We start from the raw sequence: 25699 nt of genomic DNA on the forward strand, positions 1-25699 counted from the left end.
GGTAGGGCCGGGGGCGGGGAGGGGACGAGGCGGGACTCGCCACTTGTTTACGGGGCCGCTCTCGAACTCGTTTCTGAGAAATGGCGCAAGGCAGAAACAGAACCCGCTTCCCCCTGCCGGGTAGGAGGCGCCCGGGAACCTGTATAGCACCGCGGCCTGGCGCCCGGCTGCACGGCGGCGTGGGTGACCCAGCAGGAGGGCTGGCAGGGGTGGGACAGGCACGGCGTAGGTTCACGTAGCTGCTGAGGAAACTGTAAGTAACGGTGCTGCTGTGTGCGGCGGTGTCATGGTTTAACCCAAACCAGGACAGGCGGTGTCACCTCTGCAGGCAGTTTGGTGTCGGCCTGTGCAAGTGTTAGCCTGCCTGACCTCCTCTGGCACTTATCACAGGAGCTAGAGGAGTCTGAGCTTGCCATTTAGGCAAATAATAGATTCGCTCCTGCGGTTTTGGCGCAACTCTTGTATACAGTGTAAAACTCTGAACCACTGCAGAAGCATCTTTCTTTGTAGAGTAAGGATTGTATACTACCCTTAGCTCTTAGGATAGGAATGTTTCATTGAACTTGTGGCTTTATACTGAACCTTTGCTCGAAAAATTGGTGTCCTTTCTCCCCTGAGAGGAATTCTGCAAGGGGGTGGTAATATAATGACAGTTTCATTTGAAATTTGGTCTCTGCAGAAGGTAACTTGCTAAGGAGATACAAATTTCTCTTTATTGGAAAGACCAGCAAGCAATTTTCTGTATGTCACTAAAGACTTTTGAGACGTGTTGCATATCTCTCAAGATGGGCTTAAACTGGCCTTTAAGGAATAAAGTGTTGAAATCAAAATGTTGGGATGACACTGCCAAATGTCCTGAGCACTAAATGACCCCATGAGATTTTTTAATTTGAATGTTTATCTGTCTTTACTGAAAGAATAAATAAGGTGCCTCTGCTTTAAGCAACTCTGTGATTTTAGTTTAACATGTTACTGGGTTTGGATTTCCATAGTGTTTTTTTTTTCTTTTTCAGATAACACTGTGGTACGAGACATTTATTGAAATATATTTTCTGGAATGAAGTAGACAGCAACATAGAAGGGGTGTAATTATTTATAAGTAATGACAGTTCATTTGTCTTCAGACGTGTATTTGTTCTTTGTGATTAACCCAAAAAGTCTTTGGTGGAAGCAAAGAAACAAATACCTGTATTTGTATGGACCTAAAATCTGCTGGAAGATAAATCCTGCCATTCACCTGAGAGTGTTTCATACAAGTGAGCCTCGGTGTAAATGGACCAGAAGCAGAACATTTTGGTATAACAAATACATTTACAGCCATGACTTTTTGTACTACAGAGTTTCTAAACTTTTAACTTCTTCTTCCAGAGGACTTGCAGAAGCGAACAATCGCATGTCACGAATTAAGAATACTATAGAATCTGTTTCAAAGGCAGTGTCCGGCACTCACAGTGAACTGGTTTCACGGATAGCTCGATTAAAGTCACACTCAGGTACTCTGGGGAAAGCAAATAAAAGTAATGCAGATGCGAATAATGGCAATGCAAACCTAGAAAATTATGAACGAGTCACAGATGCTAGAACTCAGGAGGATTGCAACAGAGGCCCAGCTGCAAAGAAATCCACTTGTGCAAATGAAAACTCAGAGTCTATGTTAGTAAGTTCAAGCGGTGCTTGTCAAGATACTCCAGAAGATTCAGTGTCTACTAAAAACCACCTTTTTCATATAAGCTACTTTTCTACAAATTTTGGAGAGACTTACAACTTCGTAGCTGATCATATCAACTGGTATTTTAATAATAATTCTGTTATGGATCAAGAGAAAAAAAGAAATGCTTTGTTACAGGACTCTAAAAGTGAAGAGAGGAATCAGTTCGATTCATCAGAAAATACTGTAATGTGTGGAGAAAAGACAGAGGATTCAGCAGCGACTTTAGCTCCTGAAGCAGAGACTCTGGGTGCTGAAAAGGCAAATACTGCTCTTCCAGTTTCCACTAAAAAAAGTATTGCAAACTTTCTTTCGTATCCTAGTAACAGTGTACAAGCTTTTGTAGACAGTTACATTGGTGGGTTAGTCCCCAAGTTAAGATCGGATACAAAAGTTGTTTCAGAAGAAAAGAGTAAACAGCCAGAACAAAAAATGTATGAAAAGGACGTGGAGGACAAAGCAAAAGAGGCTAAGACTGCAGAAGAGAGGGAAAAGCATCTGTCTCTTCAGAGAGAAAAGGCAAGTCTTTGTTCAGTGTTATTTCTTTATGCATTATTTCTGTGTATATTTTATTCAAGTGTATGTATACACTACACACACGTGTATATAACTATATGTAAACTTACATATACATATATATACACACATATATACTTACATTAATAAGTATATACCTATGTATGTGCTTACCTAAGTACATATATGTACTCGTACATTTATTTCTATGTGTATGCACATACAAGTACATATGTACATGTATAAAAACTAAATATATGTACATACTATATGTAAGTTATATGTAAACTTACATATATGTGTATTTACTTATAAAAAGGGATATGTATGTATACACATATAAAAATGTGTATATACTTTTATGTACTTTTATAAATGTATATGTAAGTTTATATAAAAAGTGTATATACACATACGTGTGTGTATAGTATATACATATATATATATAATTAGAGAGAGTACATAAATATAGATAGATCTAGTTAGTGGGGGAGGTTTTTTGTAATTACAGTAATCTTACATTCCTTCATGGTCCAAATACTATGATTTCAGAGTTGCCCTGAAAATACATCTGAGTACACACTGACACATGTTTTTTTTGGTGTATCGTCGCTGTGAGCTGCCTTTATTTTTCTAGTAAACAAATAATCAAAAGGTTGCCTATTTACCTTTAAGCAATGCTTACTTGGAGCCTGTAGCAGATCTCTGGTACGATGCTGTCCATTACTTCTAAGAAATCTTAAAATAACAGTTTGGAATTAGTCTTGACAAATTTTATACATTTCTTACAGTAGTTTTATGTTATCTGTATAACTTTATCTTTTTCTAGATTATTGCAAGAGTGAGTATTGATAACAGGACTCGAGCTTTAGTTCAAGCCCTACGAAGATCCTCTAATAGAAGAGTCTGTATCAGCAGGGTTGAAGAACTGACCTATCATCTTCTAGAATTTCCAGAGAGCAGAGGAGTTGCAATTAAGGTGCAAATAGTCTTTATACTTAGACAAAAAATGAATCTCTGACAGACGATTGACATAAATAACATAAAACTTTCTTCTGTGCTTTTATGGGCTAGTCATATTTTCTATTTATAAAGATTGCAATGTGCATGTCTCTTTTTATAGCTGTTTTTTTAGCTGGTTCAGGCAGATTCGTATGCAAACTATCAGTACTTTAGCTAAAGGCTCTTAAGATTGCAATGTTTAATTTAGAAGCATACAGCATTGTCATGTGGACAGATAGCATAGCTTATTCTAGTAGTAGACAGAGGTTGTACGCTGTGTCCTCTGTCGCAGTTGACCAGATGGGAATGTACAGTTGATCTGCATATGTACAGCAATTTTTATGCTTGTTTGCATGCTTCCTCTGAAGAGGGATAACAAGAGTGGAGTATAACCATCAAATAAGTTAATTTTATCTCGTCCTACTCGTTCTCTTTCCTACAGTGAGAGGACAGGAGGTGGGTGGTAGATGATTCTAGCAGGACTAGCCAAATCACAGCATTTGTCAGTCTTATGCCTTTTTCCTTAAGATATGACAGATGAGTGTCATAGATTGTAAAACTGCTGGAAAAGAGATCTTTGGGAATGGAGTGCAGGCCAGATGAATCATCTGGGCAGGGTACAGATTGGGCATCCCCAAGAATAATGCGAATTACTTTGTTATGAAAGAGTACATTCACTACTGCCATTTTGATTATAATACTTTACATCTTTGTGATAATAATTGTACATTTAAAAATTACTCAGTGTGAAGAAGAATTTTCATTTTTGTTTTAATATTAAAAGGCATTTCCTATTTTGAAGCAGTGTGATACTTATTCAGCAAAATCTGAGCTTTTAGCTATACTTAGTGTGCTTCATAGTTGAGTTTGTATTTGGCCAATGTTACATTAAAGTCAATAAAACTAAACTGCTGGTAAATATAGCTTTTCTAGCTATTTGAAAGACTTACATTTCACCTTGGTTGTTAAATTCTGATAGGTGGTTACTTTAGGAATGAGACCTGTATGACATGATATTGGAGTCTGTCCTTTCCCTTGTTAGAGAGAGAGATGGGTAAATACAGATTTAAAGAAGTTTTCCTCTGAGTTTAACTAATATATAAACTTTATACTTAAATGCCAAACTGGTAAATTTAAGCATGGATTCTTTTGGTATAAACATATAGTTAGAATGAAATATCTTTGTATTTATCAATAGGAAAAATTAATTCCCTGTCTACTACGACTGAGACAGGCAAATGATGAAAGTCTTCAGGCTGCTGTTAGAGAGACTTTAGCTATAATTGGATATACAGATCCTGTGAAAGGCTGGGGAATTCGAGTCCTTGCTATTGATGGAGGAGGAACAAGGTAAAACCTCTGCCTTTTTATATGCTTTTAGCCTTTTTCATACTGTAACTGAAAATAAAATTTCAGTTTCTCTTTGATAAGTTTATGCCCAAAGATGCAATTTATGATTTACAGTTCTGTAACGTTTTACTATCCGAGTGGTGGGTATTATTTTTGTGTGCATTTGTGCTTAAATTTCCATGCATTTAGTAGTCCTGTGATACTGAAATTAGCCGTTTAAAGTTGGCTACACACTTTTGGATTGGCTCTTTCTCCTTTTGGATGTAAATTTACTAACGCTTTTTTTTTTTCTTTGATCTATGCACCAGATGTCCTTAGTTACTTGTGCTCTAGTTCTGCATGAATTTTTGCACCTATTACAGTTTGTAAAGAGCAGTAGTAGAAGCCTATTCATTAAATTTAAAGTGTGATGTTTATGAAAAGCTGTGTTTCGGGCATATTTGAAGAAATCTTGTTAGCAAATATTTACTGATTCACAAATCTTTATTGGTGGAAAGTGAAGTATGAAGTCATTGCAGAAATACAGTTTCACAAAGTTTTTGTTTTCCCGTAGTATTTCTTGCATCAAAATCAGTTGTCTTCAGTAAGCAGCAAGTGTATGTCACAACTTCAACATTTGTGTTTCCAAAAGTTCACGGTAAACCATAAGGATTTTACAAAGTAGAAAGAAGGATGCTTCACAGATAATGGCGTGATGCATATATGTGTAAAGAAAGTGTGTTAATTATCCTGTTGGATTTCTAGAGGAGTGACATTATAAGACACTATATCTTTAGAAAGCAGTATCTCCATCTGTAACACTAAATGAAACGAGTCCAGAGAGTGAGCCTGAATATGGACTACGGGCTGTTGTGCCAATTAATTGGTAGTGTTCCACTGGTTATAGTTTTGGACTGGGCTGACTACTGCTCTTCAGCACAAGCCAGGACAGATTTGGGGGCAGCATGCAGGAGGTACCATTCTCAGCAGCATGTGTTGGCAAGATAGTACTTGTTTTGGTGCTCCTTTTTCCATACACAGTTCTCTAGCTCTACCCCAGCAGACTTAGCACCTCTGCATGCCAGATACTCTGTTATATGCTATAGAAGCACAAGTCTGATGGTCTGGAATGTGTCTCTCCCGTTCTTTCAGATGCGTTGAATTGAGGCAAAAAAAAAAAAAAAGACAGGAAAATACTGTGCCCCAAGGGGCATTGTATAGCCCTGTTAAGATCAAACTTTAAGTACTGGGTTGTGTGGATTCAGCTAAAGTCTATCCTGAGTCTACATCCACAGGAGATGATCATCCCTGAGCCTTTGCTACAAAATGGTATGGCTAAAAAACAATATGGCTGTAGCTGTTGAGTACTATTTTTGGTATGCCTGAGTAGGTAATTTATATTTAGTATTCATAATTCCATTTTAATTGTATTCTGCTACTCTGTCATTCCCTGAAATATTCAGGATTCTTACTGTTGTAGTTATTCAGTTATAATTAAGGAAAGGTGGGCTTATTAGAGCTATGTAAGATACAACTACCATTGTATGTGAAGGGGATTTTTGTGTTTCAGGGGTTTAGTTGCACTTCAGACTCTACGGAAACTAGAAGAGCTAACTGGAAAGCCGATTCATCAACTTTTTGACTACATTTGTGGTGTAAGCACAGGTAATTGTTAAGCCACAAGTTAGAATTTTGCTATCAATATAGTAAAAGAACATCTGAGAATAAATGTAAATTTTGCAGAACTTACAGGTTTCTGATTTTGAGTGTAAGCTGGGAAAGTACAGGTGTGATTTCTAAAGTCTTTCTTTTTTCTTCTGAATAAGAACTTTGAGTGATTCATGATATGCTTGTAACTTCGAACTGATTTGTCATTTTTTTCAATGAATGTGAAACCATCATTTTGTGCACAAATATCTTAGATTTTTATGGGGCTTTGCAGACAATTAAGGTATTATCTCTCAGGGACTGATATGGGACAGAGAGTGCCTGTAGCAAGATCCTGGATGATCTAAATTGGAGGAAATGGTCAGTATGGTGATGCCCTCTGTTCAGACTGGCCTGTAGTGGCTGGAGAAATGGCTTGACAGGAACCGCCTAAGGTTCAGTAAAGCCAGGTACAAAGCCTTCCATCTGAGGTGGGCTGACTGGCTAGAAGCCAGCTTTGCAGAAAAAGACCTGGTCTTGTTGGAACAAATTGAACATGAATCCTCAGTGTGCCCTTGCAGCAAAGAAAGCGACCACATACTGGCTTGTATGCATAAGAACATACCCAACAGATTAAGGGTCTCTGGCCACTGTACATCTAGTTTTGAGCTCCTCAGTAAACCCTTAATCTGTTGGGTATGTTCTTGTACATACTGAGTGAGTCTGGCAGAGGGCCAGATAGATGTTTAAGGGACTGGAGGTCGTGACATATAGGGAGAGAGTACAAAACCTGGGTTTATTCAGCCTTAAGAAGAGAAGGCTGAGGGGAGGTCTTCTTACCGTTTCAGCTAATGGGAAAATATAGAAAAGATGGAGCTGGACCCTTCTTGAAGATACACAGTGATAGGAGAATTCAGCCAACATACAAGTTGGAATATGGGAAGTTACAATTAGGTATAAGGAATCACATTTTCCTTGCAAGGACGGTCAGACACTGGAAGGAGTTGCCTGCAGAGGCTGTGGAATCTCCATCTCTGGAGATACTCAAAGCTCAGCTGAACACAAGTCCTGAGTAACCTGTTCTAACTGAACCTATTTGAACAGCAGGTTGGACTAGATGACCCCTAGAGGTCTCTCCCAGCCTTAATTACTTTTGTAACTCAATGGCAAGTTACTATTCCCTAGGAAGAGGGAAACTCTAAAGCATAGGTTTCTTTTAAAAAGATAGTTGTCTCTTTCAGAAACGATGCTAGACCAATAGCAGCATAATGCTGATTTCTAACATAAGAGGTATGCTGTAGTTCAATATCTCAGTTCCCTTTAGAAAACCACATTCTTAGTTTTGTTTTTTTTTTTGCACTATACTTATCTTCCATACAGTTGAATTTAGAAATAACGTTAAATGCAGATCACCATGAGTAGATACAATGTTCATGTTTCCAGAGATTTGCCTAATAGGCTCAAAATAATAGAGAAGAGGAGAATGTTTAGGTCTACTAGACAGAATTTGTTTGTAGGCACAGTATAGTTCCCTGCTTTACATTTTTGATAGTCTTTGAAAAAAATCCTTTGATTTAGCAGTAAGTGGTAGTTTCTTTGGAAGATAGTTTCACTACAAAACACTTCTCTAATGTCTCCTTCAGTCATAATAAAGACATTTTCTCTTTGATAGAGAGGCCTGGTGTTCTTAATTTGATCCCATTACTCTGATTAGAACTAACTTTATTCTTAATTCTTCACCAGATTTTGGGGTTTGAAACTGCTGGTAAATTCTTAATGTGTTCTTTTAAGCTTTGTTTGCACTATCAAGCTTTTGTCTGCAGTAGTGCAGCTTGCAATAATAGATAACAAGACATGGCTGGGACACGTTGTACATATCTGTCAGCATGTGTTAGCAGTGTACTTTACCATTTCAGTTTGTGTTGACGGTACATATGCCAATAGGATTTGCAGAAGCTTGCAGCTGTATGAATTGCGATTTATAAGAGTGATGTATGAAATGATAGGAGGAATGCCTCTTTTGCATTACAGGGTTTTTTTGGGTTTTTTTTTTTGTTTGTTTGTTTGTTTTTTCTGCTGTGCTTTTCGTATCTCTTAATATCATTTAGCCGTTTTGCCTTTGAGGTTTAGAAATAATCAGTTGGCTGTGAATTCAGCATCACAGAGTCTGTCTTTGTAGTTAGCTTCCCTGTACTTCTCTTCACTGGTCATCATAGGATGTAAATGCAGGCAGTTGCAGAGAAAGATTGCTGTAATGATGCTGTAATGCGCCCTGCATACTTACGTCATTTGCCTATCGTTGAGCACCATGTCTGGGCTTGGAAGTACCTGCAAGCAGATGCAATGCAGTGATGGCCTCTGAACTGTTTTTTATGGGGAACTAAGTTGACGTAAGTTCTGTACTGAGTTTATGCCTGTTCTGTGCAAAAATCCAAAGATGAAAACAAGGCAGTTGAGAGGAGGAAGTGCCACTGCCCCATGAACTGAGCTGCTAGGAATTCTGTAAGTGAGAGTGATGATCACTGTTCTCTAGACTATGACATGGACAAGCACTTAACCCACTGAGGACAACTTACTGGGAGATATGCTGTGGATGTGGCTTATATTTTCTTTTCACTGCTCATGTGGTCTTCCAATATATCAAAGATACTTCTCAATAGTGGTTGCACTTACAATTCTGTCACATGGAGCAGTTTATATCTAGAGTATGTGATCAGGCAAAGTGCATACTACCACATTTTCAAATGTGCTGGCCTGCTCCAAGAATTTTTAAAATACACTTTTTTCCCAGATTTCTATAGTGAGCTAATAATTAGTGGCATTTCAGATGCATTGTATGAGGGATTCAATCATTGACATACTGTGATCAAAGGTTCTCTAATCATATTGTTTTCCAGTGCATTTTACTACAAAGACATCTGAATTGTACTGGTCTCTTTGATCATCAATTTTGGACATATGTGAAGTTTGTATAAGGACTTCACATAGGGATATTCTCCCAAAATATTCCTCACAAGTTGTTAAGAACAGCATAGGGCTAGTGCCTCCATGTGTTCTCCCAGCCTTCAGTGATTTGCAGATGAGGAGCCTCCTTAAACATAGCTAGCATCTCTTTGTGTTTATGATTTTTTTTTTCTCCTCCCCCCGCCCCTCCCCCCCGAGGTCTTTCCAGTTTTGGAATGCATTTTGAAAACCTTTCTGATAGACATATCTTTTTTTCAGGAGAACTCATGAATAAGTCAAGTCATGGTGTTACAGAGCTGGAAGTGTCCTTAGGACGTGATCTTGTTTCCCAAGGGAAGGATCAGCTGTATGTGTCTCACTATTGACAATTTTCTAAGTTTCTGAATCATGTCAGACCTCTTCAGAAAATCCATGCTGGTGCTCTGTTGTCTTTACAGTTGGGGAATAAAAATCCAAACATCTAGCATGGATCTTCCTGTTGCAGTTGAGATGTGTATCCTCTTGCGCTGACTTCCCAGGAACATAGATTCTTTCTTCTCTCTTTGCAGCAGCCTTCTGTGCATTTAAAGACTTTTGTCATAGCCTGTTTACTCGGACTTTCCTTACAGACTGATTTCCTTGACCTGTGATTGTTTTGGGGGGACTTTTTTGTGTGGTTTTTCTCTTTTTTTCAATTGGTCCACATCTTTTTTGAAGAATGTAATTCAGGTCCAGATACAACACCAGCTGGTCTTACTAGTACTGAATAAGGAAGGAATACTTTTGTCTTTCAGGTTATATTCTTGTCTATCTTGTGTCTTATTAGCTGACTGTATCCCTGTGTTCTTCAAGATGTGCTCCTTAGTCTACCAGGTTTTATTTAACTATTTTTGCCCCCTGAAGTGTTGGCTATCAAGGCTGAGATGGTGGCTGGAGTGTACGAGTCTGTGATCCAGAGCAGGATGTGATGGAAGCATCAGAAACTCTTTTCACTGGGCTGTCTGATAGAGCCTGCACTATATCTTTAATTTTGACCTTACTCTTCTGTGAGTGTCTTGTTACCATCCAGCAGGTTTCGGCAAGGCTCTTTAATGTGTACCTTGACTCCAGTATTACCTACTGCCACTTGTGTGCAGATGTAGTCTGCAGTTTTTGGTACTGTTTCTCAGGAGGTGAAATGAAAATGAGTTTGCATTTGGTATGAATTTTGGCTCTTTGTCTTTGAAACAGGTCACCAAATAGCAGATGCATGATGTTGTAGAATTGGTGTTGGAGAGTTAAGAAGAAAAGAAGGTAGCAGAGGATTTGCATGATTTGGGGAAAATGGTGTTTCTCTGCTGCTAGATATTTAGTCTGTGTTGAATACAGCATTTGGTGATTTGGCAGTTGAATAAGTTTCTCTTGCTGAAACTTGGATGCGTCAAGTAGGCCCAGGTTATATTAAGCGCATGTGCTGCACTTGAAAAAAATTGAAACCATCAATCCACTGACGCTTAGCTATCATGGTGGTGGAGTTTGTGAGAACAAAAGAAGCTTGGAAGTCGTGTTTCCTTTAAAGCCATCTGTAGCTTTCTTTATGCAGTTTTTTTCTGCGTATGTGTGTTATTCTTAGTCTATTTCCAGAAGTTACTCCTTTTTGAATTAATTTTATTCAAACCTATTGTATTCATTTCCAAATTGGAAAAATTCTGTGTCCTAATTGTTCCTAATGCTTAATTACATGTCCTCACAGTATTGCACAATTAGATATAAATGTTGTATGTGCCCCTTTCAGTTTAATATATCTAAGAGTTGTAGTAATGCATTAATTGTATTTTTCCAGTCTTTTTAATGGTGTTCTCCAACCATGCTTTTTAATACTGTTGTTTTGTTCCTACAAGGGTAGGTCATAGTTTTTTTTAGGCAGACACTAGATGGCAGTAGGTATGAATGACTAACTATAAATGGTTGCAACCAAATGTATTGCAAACTAGTCAAAACTCCCTTCTTTTTACAGAATTTTCCTAGAATTTTTCTTTACTGACTCAGAATTTGCCAAATAGCAAGTAATGCTCCAAAATTTATTTTTAATACCACAGCATAGATTTCTTTTACTCGTTTCTCTTTCCAAATAAAACAGTGGATTTAATTTACTTTCTTATATATATGTGTTTGCAGGGATGAAGTCTGCAAAATGGAATAATGCCATTTTTCAACTTATCATGGTTCTGGTTTTGAAAGTAGACTCTTCCTATATCATATATGTCCTTTTAAAACATAGTTTGTGATCTCTGAACAGGAATTTAGTAATATAAATGTCAATTGATCTTTCCTTTTCAAGATAGATGTTCTGCTAACCTATGAATTACATTAACTGGTAATCCATCTTTATAATCTTACTCCAGGCTATATTTTACATTTCAAAATATTTCTTTTTCAGGTGCTATATTAGCTTTTATGTTGGGTTTGTTCCATATTCCTCTGGATGATTGTGAAGAACTGTATCGCAAGTTAGGATCAGATGTTTTTAAGCAGAATGTCATTGTTGGAACAGTCAAAATGGGTTGGAGCCATGCCTTTTATGACAGTGATATATGGGAAAAAATGCTGAAGTAAGTAAAAAATGATCAGGTGAAAAATAATTAGTATAATGTCGGAGAGCCTTTGGTTTTGTTATTGTTTCACTGGTAAGCTAATTCTTAAAACAACTAGAAAGGATTAGCATATACTCTCATTCTTTTGAAATAGCTGGTTTTGTGTTTACCAAAACATTGAAAGCCTTTAATGTAATGATTTCTGTTTCTGGGGAATAAAATAAGCTTTAGTGCACTGATTTCTGATTATATTCCTGTATGCTTGCCAGCTCTGCTTGTTCTGACTCATTATAGGTCTTCTACAAATTTTACTAGCCACCTGCTGTGCCTTTTTTCTTCTAGGAGACATGGTCAGAAATGAAATAATGTGCTGTAGTAAGGTTTTTTAATCTCAGCTGCTATATTGAGGGGTTTTGCCCATTGCCCCTTTCTTTGACAAAGGAAATGAGCTTTAAGGATTGCAATGAAAAAACACCTGCTGTGTCAGAGTTGCCAATGAAGTGACATTTGTTCATAGATATGTATACAAATGATTTAATGGCTGTTCAGGAAAAGTCACTGGAAGAAATTATTATATTACAAGTTTTATTACTTAGTTTTCTTCATCTGTATTTGTATTGATAGTTCCATTGCTGATAATTTTTATCAAACTAATGTCATAGCTTCCCAAACAGTGTAAGCTGGCACTGCTACTCAAAGAACTGAAACAACCTTCTTTGAGAGCACATGTAAAATGGTAGAAAGTTTCTTTGGATAAGTAACGACAAGTTCCTTTAGGAACATGATTAATGTGTTTTATGGGTTTGAAAATTTGGTGAGCAGCTAGGGGTTTTCACAAACTAACTAAAATCCCATACTCGGAATTTGTAATCTTGAGAAGCAGTCAAGAACTCTCTATAGAGTAGGGTAAAAGTTACGTGTTCTCTGTTGGTAGGGAAATGGATACTGCATGTGTTTGGGATCGCAAGTAATAATACCTCAAACCAGTATTTGTTATGCAAATTGAAGTATAAATTGAGACTACTCTCCAATGACTAGACAGGCAATGCATTCTGTACCAGTTAGTCACTCCAGACATACTTAACAGATTTTGCAGCAGTGAGATGTTTTGTATCCTTACGGAACATGCAATAAAAGTCCCTCCTGTAGGTTTGGTAAAGATGTCATAATTTCCTGGTACTATTGTTGTTTTTAGATGGGGTAAAAGTTACAATTTGCCTTTGCTGTTTCTCCAGAATATTTGGTTGCACTCTGGCTGTAGTCCATTAGAATGTTTCTTGAAGCATATGGTTAGCAATATATTCTTCATAGCATTGATGAAGTAAGTGTTGCAATATTAGTGACTTGAAGCAATGAAAGAGCAACACTTGTAAAGGAGACTTGTTGTTTAGGTAGGTCATAGGTTACAGACAGACACAAACAAAGCAGATAAATGGAAAAATAGGATGGCAAATGAAATTTATGTGTAAAGTAATAACCCGTGAGTGGAAAAAAGTTTAAATCCTGTAAGTATTTTACAAACTTTAATACCAAAAGTGATTTGGGTGTTGTCATGGACAGTTTAATGAAACATCTGTATTGTTGTGCTCAAACAAAATGATTCAGCATGTGATGGTTGGGATTGAAAATACAGAAAATATTATAATGCTGTTATATTAATCCATAATACGATTTCATTTAAAATACTGTTTACAGTCCCAGTTACCCCATTTTAGAGAATGTTTCTGTTGCAGAATTGGTAAAAAGTAGCCAGTGACCTAAAGACAACTCACACAAAGGGATTAGGGCTCTTTATCGTTAAAAAAACCAAACAAGTTAAAGTGGTAATTTGAGGTATCTTAATATCTTGAGAATTACCATTCTCATCTTTTCTTCAAGAACAAGGGACTATTCAAGAAAACTAAAATTAGGAGACTTTTAACACAGTATGTGAATAAACTGTGGAATTATTTGTGTTGTGACTTTGGTAAAGAAAATAATTGAACAGTGAGGCTTGACAAAAACATTTATATAATACACCATTACAATATGTATGCTAGCAACAAAACTAAAATAAACTTGGAGGTGATATTAAACTTTTCTGTTCAGATCTTAATGTCTAAAGTTGCGTAGTAGTTTAAGGGATTTCTTGTACATACTCTGAAACATCAGTTCCTCACCTTCATAAGAAACAAGATGTGAGAAAATAATTATTCAGTTAGATGGTTCCTATAATTAAGCAGTAGATATTGCTTATGCAGTTTTTTAATCTTTGAATTTAGGGTTTGGGAAAAACATCTAATACAGATATTTAGGAAGAAGTAGATGAAAGTAATGCAAATCAGTAGATGTCTTTCATATCTCACCTCTATCAATCTCATCTTTTATTTCTTTAATTCCTACTTCATGGTTCTGCGTGCCTTCATCTCCTTCTGTAATCAGTGAGTGCAGATGGCGCTCTTCCCTTTCTGGCTGGTGGCTGTGAGACTGGAATTAATGCATTTGTTGGAAAAAATAAATCGGCACTGCTGATACAAGAATTGTGTCAGCAGCAGTCTTTGATCATAGGACTAGAAGCTGTCTCCCCTCCTTCCTCCCTCAAGGACATGTACACAGCCATCCTTCAAGCACAGATATCCACTAGTGGAACAGTAAATTGTCCTAACTCCAAATACTGTTTACTGTCTACATTGAGGGCTACTGCTTGTGTAGCATTTAAAGCTGCTTTTATCTTCTGACCTGACTAGATTGATAGAAGTGTTGTTTTTAACCGTGGAAGCCTTACTACCTGCTGTCACAGTAGTGTGAGCTATAGACGGATGATCTCTTAACAACACATGGAATCACCTTACTTAAAAGGTGTGGCAATACTGAAAACTGTCCTTGCAGAATAAGGTAGATGCACCACCTGTGTTTGTGTGGGCTACGTTCAAGGGGAGGAAGAAAACTTGCAGATTTAAATGGAAGCCTGTTTGGAATAGTTATAATATCCTTCAGTCTCCTGCACTATGCAGGAGACCTACCTTCTAGTTAGCAATTAGAATACTGACCCTAATGCTGATGTGATGATAAATTACAATGCTGACCATTCGTGTGATTTCACTGTCAGATTTATAAAAATGTATGCATGTGAAAAAATTCCACCTCAAAAAGGGATGTTAAATGCATATTGAATTATTGTTATGGAAGATTACATGTAGATGTTTTAACTTCTACATCATGTAGAATGGTGTCTTTCTTTCCTTAGCTTTTGTTTTCATAACAACTCAGGAGGGTTATTTTTATTACTATAAAACTGCTTAATAAAGGTGTTGATTTTTTGATTCTGAACTGTAGCAAAGTACTTCATTTTCCTCTCTCTCACAAGGTAGTTGAGTAATCCTGATGACTTACAGTTAGGTATGTGGTGAAGTGAGTAACTGAATCAAGACCTTAATCACTCTTCAGACTTATTTCCCACAGCCTAGAAGGTTTGAAATGTTGGTCCATTGAAGTCAACTATAGAAATCTAATTATTGAAGTGAAATCCAAGCATTGCTTCTTTTAAATGCAAAATTCTCAGAAGTAAGTATGCTAAAAATGTCTTCTGTTCATGCTAAACTGATGGAGCATTTTCAATTTTTTACACTTATTTGTAGAGAAAAAATGGGCTCAAATCTTATGATTGAAACTGCAAGAAATTCCAAATGTCCGAAGGTAAGTACAATTTTCTAAGGTAAATACTAATTGTGTCTTCCACAGGTACTTTTAAGAGGTCTGATTAAGAGTACTATCCCTAGAAGAATATTGGACAAACAGCATGAGAGTTGGTATGCTTTCCCAAACTTCCATATGAAATAACCCATGCTCTTAAAGGGTAAAAATTCAGATCCTTGAACTTCTGCAGCAATTTCTCATATTTTTATTTAATACTTGAAGTTAGAATATGTTTAGGAGATGTTAAAAGGCTTATAAGCAGAAAAAAAATACTAGGTCAACGTCTTGAAGTTGTGCAAAGTTTGTTTTTTCTTTTAAGAGAATTCTGGTATCTGGAGATCCTCTCATGTCAGCTGTGATCTGTGTTATTGTGTAGTGAAAGAACAGAGTTTCTCCTCACTTTAACTGGATTACCAGATTTTCTCCAGTCGCAGTCGTAGGCCCCGAGATCTCTAATCTTCCTGTATGATATAAAGGGCACCAATTAATTGGAGGGGTGTTATATACAGCAGCAGCACGAGAGTGAAAGATGAGAAAGCACGAGTATTTTATTTTTGGTGAAGGATGGGGTGTGAAGAAAGAGAAATATAATAGCACGTATTTCAGAACAATCTGTAATTAACAGGTGTTTTGGTGTCATAGCACTATATTCAATGCTTTACTGTTAAATGGAAGATATTCACATTTTTCTAAACATAGAAACGTGTGCTTGACTGACTGCGTTCCTAGTCCTTGTCTAAAACAAGGACATGAAAAGGTTGTAGTGGTATGTTGCTTTCTGAGAGAGAAGCTATCCTATGTTGACTTGAAAGTTATCTTTGAACTGGGATCTTTGGCTTCATTCCATGTTCTTCAGTAATAAAATGTGAATATAAATAGAATTGAAACTAGCTATTCCCAGTAATAGCTCTGTAGTGGTGGCACTCTTTACAAGGCACAGCAAAATCAAAATAAAGATGCAGTTGTGTGTTCTGCTGCTGTTAAATTCATGGTGAGATAGATTTTTCCAGAAGGTGCTCAGCACTTTACAACTTAGACTGCATCATGAAGCGGAAGTGTTTATAGGTATTACAAAAAATAAATTCAAGCATTGGTTTGTTAAATTTTCCAAAGTGTTTCTTTTTTTCTTGCTGCTTCTAGTAGTCCTTAGAATCAAACCTTCCTTTTCACAGAACCAGGGAACTTTTCCTCCACCAAATGGTGGAGTACGAGTCATGCATGTGTGTTGCTTCTGCATTGTTATATAGAAATTATACTTTTATTTTCTTTTCTATAAGGATGGACTTACTGTGAATTAAATGATTTAACTTATGTAGCTGAAGAATGGACACGAGTACAGTGATATCACAGTGTCAGCTGGTAGTGCTGTTGAGTAACATTTCACAAAAACACCTTACTCTGTAAAATAGTAAACAAAATAGAATTGGACACCCACTTGACTGCTAAAGAGTATTGTTCTGACAGCACCAGCCAGGCTGGGTGCATTATCACTAAAAGGTCTTGCACGTTCTAACACTTATCCATAACTATAGGTACTCTCACCTCATGTGCTGTATCTGTAAGATGTAATTTTTTTTGCGGTTATACGTTTTGTTTTATGGAAATACCATTTTGGCTTTTCACTTAAATTTACATACGTGATTTTTGTTAATGGCATTTCAGTGTCCTTACAAAAAAACCTTGAAAAGTTTGTTTGATTCTTTTGGGGTTTTAATTTGGGTGAGATTCTTCCTGCAATCCATTAACTCAGGTTGCAACCCGAGTTAATCATTTTCTCAGAGAAGGAAATTGATTGATGTTTCTAACATTAGTATTTAATGGCATTGTTGCATTGCTAGTTACAGACTTTTGAGAATGAACTACTATTCATAAAGGCAAAACACTTTAAAATCATGTAGATGACACCAGCTTTTTGTTTAAATATCAATGGATAGATATTGGTAGAAACAAACTAGTGGAAACAATTTCAGGTTGAAAATAGCATTTTCTCTTTTTTTTTTTTTCTTTTTTCTTTCACTTCTTAAAATTCAGATAGGAGTTATAAAAAAGTAAATAAATAATGAACCAAGTAGGATTCCAGAAACACATTTAATGTATACATTGAATTTTATATTGTGGGAAGCTGTTGTTCTCATATTGTTGGTATTGTTATCATCATATACAACTATTTTTTGTTCCTCCTAACTCACTAGGTAGCTGCAGTAAGCACCATTGTAAACAGAGGAACACCACTGAAAGCATTTGTTTTTAGAAACTACAACCACTTTCCTGGTGTTAAGTCTCATTATATTGGAGGCTGTCAGTATAAACTGTGGCAGGCCATTAGAGCATCGTCTGCTGCACCGGGTTACTTTCAGGAATATGTTTTAGGCGACGATCTTCATCAGGTAAGTTGAAATCTTCTCCTTTAGTAAATATTTTCTGATATTATACCTGACAAAAAAAGTTGTCTGAATTTCTGAATCAGAACTAAGCAAATAAGGAGCAGAAAGGAAATCTAGGATGGATAGGGGTAAGAAAGGAAATTTTTAGCTTGTATAGCCCTTATAGAAGTAGAAAGGGTATAGGCTTAAAAAAATCTTGGTCTTCTCAGTACAAACTTAAGCTCTTCTGCTCTTCCTTTCTTCTCTGCCTGGAAGGAAACCTTATATGAGTTGTAAGCAGGAAGTCAAGAGGCAATTTACAACTGGTATTTCATTGAACATTATTTCACTAAACAGATGGTGTGACTTAAAATTTAACAATATTCTAAAGTGTGGAAAAAAAAAAAATCAAGTTATGCATTTCAGTGTTCCTTTTATTAGTGCATAATTTCAGTTTGTGGTCTACTTTTAATGCTTTCCATTGACAGCTTATTAAGCTCTACCCTAGGTCTGAGCTAGTAAAAAGAATAAGAGATGCCACGGCAGTAAGATTAAACTCTGAGGACAACTGCAAAAGAAATCCCTTTGAGGATAAAGCAATGTCTCCTACCAACAGTGTATGCTATTTTATTGTATTATAGCTTCTGTTGGTGACCCTGATTAGTAAAGAGCAAGGCAAATTAATTTCTTTAGTAGTTTCTTAACCATTGTGTTCTTGTCCTCCAGTGCCCCTTTATTGTTGTGCAGCTCTCTGAGTTTTAAGAGTGCTTTTTGCAGTACATATTAATTTAAAACTATTAGTATTTCTTTTTTAAAAGATCTGATGCAGATCTGTGGCAGAAAAGACTACAAAGGGTGACTGAACCCAAGACCTTCAACAAAGACAGCATAGGATTCTCTCACGTAAATTTAAAGAAAGCATCTATTACATTTTTGTTGTATTAATTCATATGATGTCATTAGCCTTAATTACTCTAAAGCAATAATAGCATATTTTGAATAGTAAGATGTACCTGGCTCACATACAGAATTTCTCATGGTGTCTATTAAAAGGCTGTGCAATCTCATTAGCACTGTAATGTGGATAAGTAATACTGAAGGTTAAAGACTAACAGATAAATCAGGAGTATAAGATGAAATAGTGAAAAATTCATCAGATTAAGAGATAATAAACAGAAGCTTTGATACAGAGAAACAGCTAGAACGTAATCTGAAAAAAACCCAGCATACTTCCATATTTTGAATTAACATTTATAAGGAGATGGAATAATTATATTCAGCTGTATAGAAGCTCTACATAGATTCGGAGGTGAAGGGGAAGGTTTCCCATGGAGGGCAGGATGGTGCTAGTACATCAACAAGATTCTAAAATTTCTTCCATTTTATTCTGTTTCCCCTCTTTGTTTAGGGTCTTTTTTTCCTCCTCCCGCCCCCCACCCCATGCCTCCCCAGTATGGTACATCTTGTTATCCCCAAAATATTTTACCCAAATACTACCTGAAATAAACAAATAAGGTTTGGGGGTGTTTTAAAGCTACAAATGGAGTAACACAGCAGATATTCCAAGCCTAAGCACTGCTTGGAATCCTGAAACGTGTTCATCTTCCATCTGGCCCAGCAAAACTGGAAAGGGAGCTGCTTTAGCCTTTGGAGCTGTTCCAAACTGCTCCTTAACTGCTTGAATGGGTCAGTGTTAAGCTATGTGAAGCAGTTTTCTTCCTCTTCTCACCTTTCCACCCCCTCCTTCCTTGAATTGAGAATACATTAAAATCTGTCTGTGCTTCTTTATGAAGAATAGCTAAATAAACAACATGACTTTTAACTTCAACACAGTGCTTAGACAATTCTGTGTCTTAACATTGTTTCTGCATTGCCAAACTTGTGTGAAATGTGGTAAGGTGCGTATTCACTTCATCTATATTCACTTTCAAGTCCAATTTACCAGGCTGGAGAATGTGTAGTTAGTGTTAATAGAGATCAGATCCAGTATTCTCGGACACACAGAGCTAGAATGAAGTCTAGTTCATTTTTTCCTTACTCCAGAGTCTTCGGACTAAGCCCTTCCATACCAACACTGTTTCACAAACTCACCATTTTCCATTTGACATATTTTAATTACTAGAAAGCAAGAGCTTAGGATGTCGTTCACCTTTGTAAGCCATAAAGAACTGAATATGTTCTCAGTACTAAAAATGTTTATTGTAGTAAAACTAGATGCTAAATTTTCTGACATAAACTTTCATATCATCTGAAAATCTCTGTTCTACCAAGGCATGATATTTAAACACTTTTGAATTCTTTTAGAATTCAAAGGTTGTCATCTTTCATGTTTTCTTGCTTTTCTTTCCCCAGATTACACTTTTCTTACCACATTTCTATTTCCATAATTATCTATTTTGTGTGGGATGTGCTTGGTTTTTTTATGGACAACTGACTAGCAAGGTGCTACATGGCAAATGCAACATAACTGTCTTCAGGCAGATTTCTGTCTTGAATTATAAATCTATGGCACACTCAAGCTACCTTGAATTACCTTGTTTTAACCCTGGGGTAAGAGCCTCCATGTATGTAGCAGACTGTTACCCTTGGTTGTAATGGTACCTTGGTGGAAAATGCAAGGCTATCAAGAGTTTTATCTCTATTAAAGTATCCAAGATGAATTGAAAAGAATACATATGCATAAATATGTTTTTAAGTAGAATCTGAAATGCAGTCATATTCCTGTTTAAAATAGCTTTGTGATTATTTTTAAAGTATGTTAATAACTCTTAGTCCTTAGTTATAGCTGATATCATAAATACGAGATAGTAGATTTTTGTTAAGCATCTCGATTCTGTAAGTGCATTGCAATTGACATACTAAGTTCCTCGGCCAGGTCATATATGGTATTAACATTTGTAGTTTATCTGGAAATACTTGCTCTTTTCTGTCCTAACACTTTAAGCCTGTGCACTAACAGGTTGGACTGCTTTTGAACTACAGAAATAAATAAAGCATAACACTGTTAGACAGTCTCAATAGTACCGTGATTTTTGAAAAGTGCATCAGCACAGTATGCATTAATTGTAAATAACAATTTATGCCAAGGGCTTTGACATTGTAGTACACTGTCAGAAAGATGATGGTCTTTTGGGGATTTTTTTAATGGATTGGAAACTTCCATTAATTAGTCAGCATAATCTCTTTTCAGAACATAAGCTGTGCTAGTTTCTTATTAATTTATATATAATCCTATTCTGCTGTGTTGATACTTCTAAATAATGCAGAGAATTGAGACAGCCAAAATGTGAAAATTGTAGAATGCCTATGAAAATTTAGAATAGTAAATATAATGAGATTTGTTTCCTGGCTTTGAAGTTTGGGACTCTAAAGGATTATATAGAGAGACCAAGTCTTGTATTAGTTTATCAGTTGGTTGTACATTTGAATCTGAATGGAAAGCACCCTGTAGTTGGTCTGACTTGGGACTCTTCAAATGTGTGAGAATATTTATTTTGATAATGGAAATTTAGTGGATTTGTTTTATGGTCAGCCTGCACGTTCTTGTCTTACATTATCTAGCTTTTGTTGAGATTGGAGTCCTTTTGCAAACTGTATGAAGTAGTTGAATGAGCTATGCGTAGGGTTGAGATTAATTTATAAAGGTTTTATGTATGACTCTAAACATATAAGCTGGAATCATGCCTGAACTGAATGGTAGCTGTTCATTTGAACACTCACTTTTCCATAATCTGTATATTTATACATGCGTGTGTATTTGTGTGCACACATGCATGCTCTTTCTCTGGGAACATTCCAGTCTGACTTCCTGTACTAGTCACTGTAAATGTTCAAGGGGATTGTAAAGTGTGTTAATTTTTTTAATAAGGTAATAAATTGTTTTTACAATTCTTCTGATTGTAATTGTTTAGAAAGAGGTTTCTAGGTGCCTGAACACTTGTTCTTATTTGTGCTGCAGATAAGCTGATGCTAGATTTGTTAAATTTCCGCAACAAGTAAGCAGTTCAAAACCAAATAGTAATATTTACATTCAGGTCAACCATGCCATGCTATCTGGTTCCACTCTGTCAAGTAGGAAAAAACAGTGCAGCTGTTGGTAGATGAGGGGAGGAGGATTAATATTCTTTGTGGTTCAAAAGAGGAACACATTAACATTCAAAGGGATTTAATCCCTGTAACATGCTTCTCCAGGAACCGTGTAAGTCAAGAGAGACCAAGTCATGATCTTACAATATAGTAGCTATATTGCCACTTGTCAGCTTTTTTTATTTTAAAACCTATTTATGAAGCACTGAGGGCTCTTAATCTTTCCCCAATCCTGTTACAACCAGTGATTTTTTTTTTTTTATATTTTATTTTGTAAAAAAATTTCTTCCCCCCTTGCTTCCCATGGTAGGATGTTGTTTCTTTTATCTATTCCTCTCACCACCACCACACCCCCCGCCCCCCCCGTAGTGTGAAAAGCTTTTGGGGTACTCAATAATGTCACTTTAGTAGACAGTACAGTATGCTGAGGAAATCACCAATTAATTAAAAGAGCAATAAGATTTAACAAAATCATTATGCACGCTTCCTTTACTAGATTTTACAGTAAAAACGAAATTTGTCCCACAGGATTAATTAAAAAGAAAAAAAAGCAGGAATTGTGTGTATGTGGTGGTGGTAAGTTTAACAAAGCCACAGATTTTTCTCAATTTAATACAAAGGACTTGATCACCTTTTTCTTGATAGCTTTCCATTATTTCATTACTGCATTACAATTCTGTTTATTAAAATGCTTGCACTAGTTCGAATAATCGTATTTTCTTTGAGCAAGATCAGATAGTAAAACGGTTAAATTGGCAGCTAATCTGTTAGTGGAGTTTTAATAATGCAGATGTAACAGGATGTGTAGTGTGAATACAACCTAGAAATAAAAAATACATATAGGACAATAATATGATGTAACTAAAATTTCAAGTCTTACCTTAATCAAAGAAAGATAATACACAGTTTCTTCATATTTGTCAATTTTTTTCCTTCCTTTTATTAGGCAGTAAATCTGTAAAAGCCATTTCATCTTTGTAGCTTGTTACAGGAGAGGACTTCAAAAGTGATTCGCTTAGTGGATCCTACCCTAATTGGTTTTACACGGTAGCTTTTAAAATTAGATGCAAGGGTGCTTCCCAGGCTCTAAGAAGACATAGAATATAGGTCACATTGAAGTTCTTCTCATTCTTAGGATATACCACGGTGATCAGTATGCACCAGAGCTTATACAGGCTGCAGTTTAATAGGTGTATCTTGTTCTCACAATGATAGAAACAAGTATTTCTTTGTTTCTCTGTCTTACTTGTTGCCATACAGGTTTTCCTACAGCCTTCCAAGCCGTATCTCCTACTGTTTAAGGAAGGGGAAATTTACTACAATGTGTTAGCTACATGGATATGTGTATTTCTTTCTTTCTCACCGATTCTAGAGGTTTGGTTAACAGCTCTTAAGGTGGATGTGTGTGATGCAGTTTTCCAGCCTTCATGAAATTGCTGTGGTTGCTGCACCAGTAGTATTTTGCAGGGCAGACTGCTTGCAAGATTCCCTGCAGAGGATTGTTAAGTGAGGTTTTATTGGAAGATGGGTTTAGTGAAATGAAATTAAGAGTATATTTTGTTTAGGCATTTAACTTGGAAGCATTATGATTTTTATCTTGAATGATTCTGAGTGATGTTTTGCTAATGTAATTTTCAGAGTGTTTCTTTAAAAAACCAAACCAAACAAAACAAAACAAATCCTACCAAACCAAACCTCACTTTCAAATGAGCTATATTACATTTAACTATTTTTTTCTTAGATTTCTGAGTCCATGTATCTTTAGTGACACTGTTTACCAAGTAACATTTACTATAAAACAAATCTTGTAAAATCAGAGGAGGCTGGTATAGTGGAAAATTATAAACTGAGTCAATTCAGTAATCTCTGTACAGACAATCTAGGTTGCTGCTCTCAAGTTCTGATGTTACCAGTCACCATTCTTAGATAAAAAAGAACAATTTACTGTCAATTCTTGATAGCTTGTAATTTTTATTTTCCCAGGTTGTATATCTGTCTAATACTGACTTGAATGGGGCCATATTTCCATATGAAATAGCCTTGTGATACTCATTGCACATAAAAGTCTAAGAATGTCATGGGACTATTGATACACTTTTAACTCTTCCCTTAAGGAAAGCTTGTTTATGATGTATAGTGGTCTGGTGCTTAATGCGAACAGTCACTTCATGCTTTGTCGGATACCATCCAGCCTCTAACTTGCCTTCTGTATTGTAGTTTAGGAAACTGCCCTCTTCTTGTCATGGATACAGGTCTTAGTACTGTGATAGGAATAATTTTCACCATGTATACAAAATGTGCATCAAGTCCGTTAATTCAATACCCAGTACATTCCCATTAGTCGAATAGGGCACAATGTCTAAGCCCTATTTCCTGTACTGAGCTTCTCTTCCAATACAAGGATTAATCTATAGTGTTAATATTGCAAATCCCAAATCAGCTGATAATCTCTTCAAAGATTCTTTACCTTGCAATGTTTCTTTTACTGTGGGTATATTTACACTGCTGTTTTTAATAGCAGATATATTTTAGATTTTTTGGCTACAGAATTTAGAATTATTTCAGCTGGCATTTCCTTAGGGAAAAAAAAATAAGGGAGTATAGATCAAAACAATTTCCCTCAGGTCAAATTCAGTCCTCTGTCATGATCATCAGTTGCATCACAGACTGTAGTTCGTAAACATGTAGAACTGTCTTTGCTGTTGCTAGCCTTGTAGGATGGTATTTCAAGAAGGTATTTCTTAATATTTTTCATGTCCAGAAAGTTTCTCATTTTCACTTTTAAGTCTAGCTAATGGATTCTCCTTGTACCAGTAACAATGTAACCAGTAACATGTAACAAATTCTCCTTGTACCAGTACTGTTCTCTAGTTTAATTAACTTTTCTTCCTGTAGTAGTTGCCCTTCTGATGTGTATATAGAAAGCACTCGTATCCTTTTTTATTTTGTTAGTCTAAATTCGCCAGTCTGTCTGCTGTCTCAATTTTGCAAAATAGACTCTGTGTTCTCCTAATGGTCCTTCATTGCACCTGCTGCAGTTTGAGTAATCTTTCTTGAAACTGGGCTATTCGGTGTGTTTTGGCATGACCCAAGACATATTGTGCAAAGTTGAATGATATACCAGATTCAAAATTAGCATTTCTAAATCAGAAGCAAATTCAGAGGAGTTAATTCGATCAGGCTGGAAGACTGTATTCTAGATGATATCTTAACTCTGTCATGTATTTCCTTTTTCAGAGGAAGGTACAGCTTAGAATTACAGTTGCCTTTTCAACAGCCACTTCATATATAGGTGGTTTAAATCATTCTGTGATAGTGCTCTACTCAGATCTTTCTCATGGCTGGTCTGATTCCAGCTTAGAGCTAAAGAGCATAGCTTTGTGTTTATGAGCACTTTGCTTGGCTATGTGTCGTCTCCTTTGTGTTTCCTTAGAGTCATTCAGTATTTACAGTAAGGACTTTGTATTTGCAAAGCCTCTAACTTTATAGTAACAGATTTCATTAGTAGTTGCATGCTTTTGAGCAAATAATAATAAAGAGGGTGAGCCCCAAACCAGCTGTTGAGTAGCTCTGATAGAAAGCAATCCCAGCCAGAGTTCCCTGTTCAATATAGACTGCTGTCCCATGTGATTAGTCAGTTCTTTTTCCACTGTCATCTCTTTCATTGCTTCCACTGGTCTGGTATGTAAGGTGCTTTATAAATCCGGATTTTCTTCATCTAAAAATTTCTGTTTCAATTTCTATCTGCTTTTGATAAACCCATCTTGTATTTTCTCATCTAGGCATGTACTTCTTAATTTAGAGGACTCATGAAAATACAGAACTTTTCCTTCAGTTCTTTCTCCCCCTTCCCCCAC

The 25699-nt window shown here is 36.4% G+C and overlaps 1 protein-coding gene across 1 annotated transcript in view; it reads left to right on the forward strand.

The window, feature by feature from the left end:
• The first annotated feature begins 1016 nt into the window (after positions 1–1016).
• PNPLA8 (patatin-like phospholipase domain containing 8) overlaps positions 1017–25699 on the forward strand; it is a 38065-nt gene continuing 13382 nt past the window's right edge. Inside the window, exons 1-7 of the mRNA XM_009695776.1 lie at positions 1017–2227; positions 3054–3203; positions 4425–4576; positions 6126–6220; positions 11565–11736; positions 15336–15393; positions 17586–17780. Of these exons, the coding sequence (XP_009694078.1) occupies positions 1103–2227; positions 3054–3203; positions 4425–4576; positions 6126–6220; positions 11565–11736; positions 15336–15393; positions 17586–17780 (1947 nt within the window). The 5' untranslated portion in view covers positions 1017–1102. The remainder of the gene's footprint in view (positions 2228–3053; positions 3204–4424; positions 4577–6125; positions 6221–11564; positions 11737–15335; positions 15394–17585; positions 17781–25699) is intronic.

This window comes from Cariama cristata, unplaced genomic scaffold (genome assembly GCF_000690535.1).
Source record: "Cariama cristata isolate BGI_N322 unplaced genomic scaffold, ASM69053v1 scaffold32172, whole genome shotgun sequence".
NCBI lineage: Eukaryota > Metazoa > Chordata > Aves > Cariamiformes > Cariamidae > Cariama > Cariama cristata.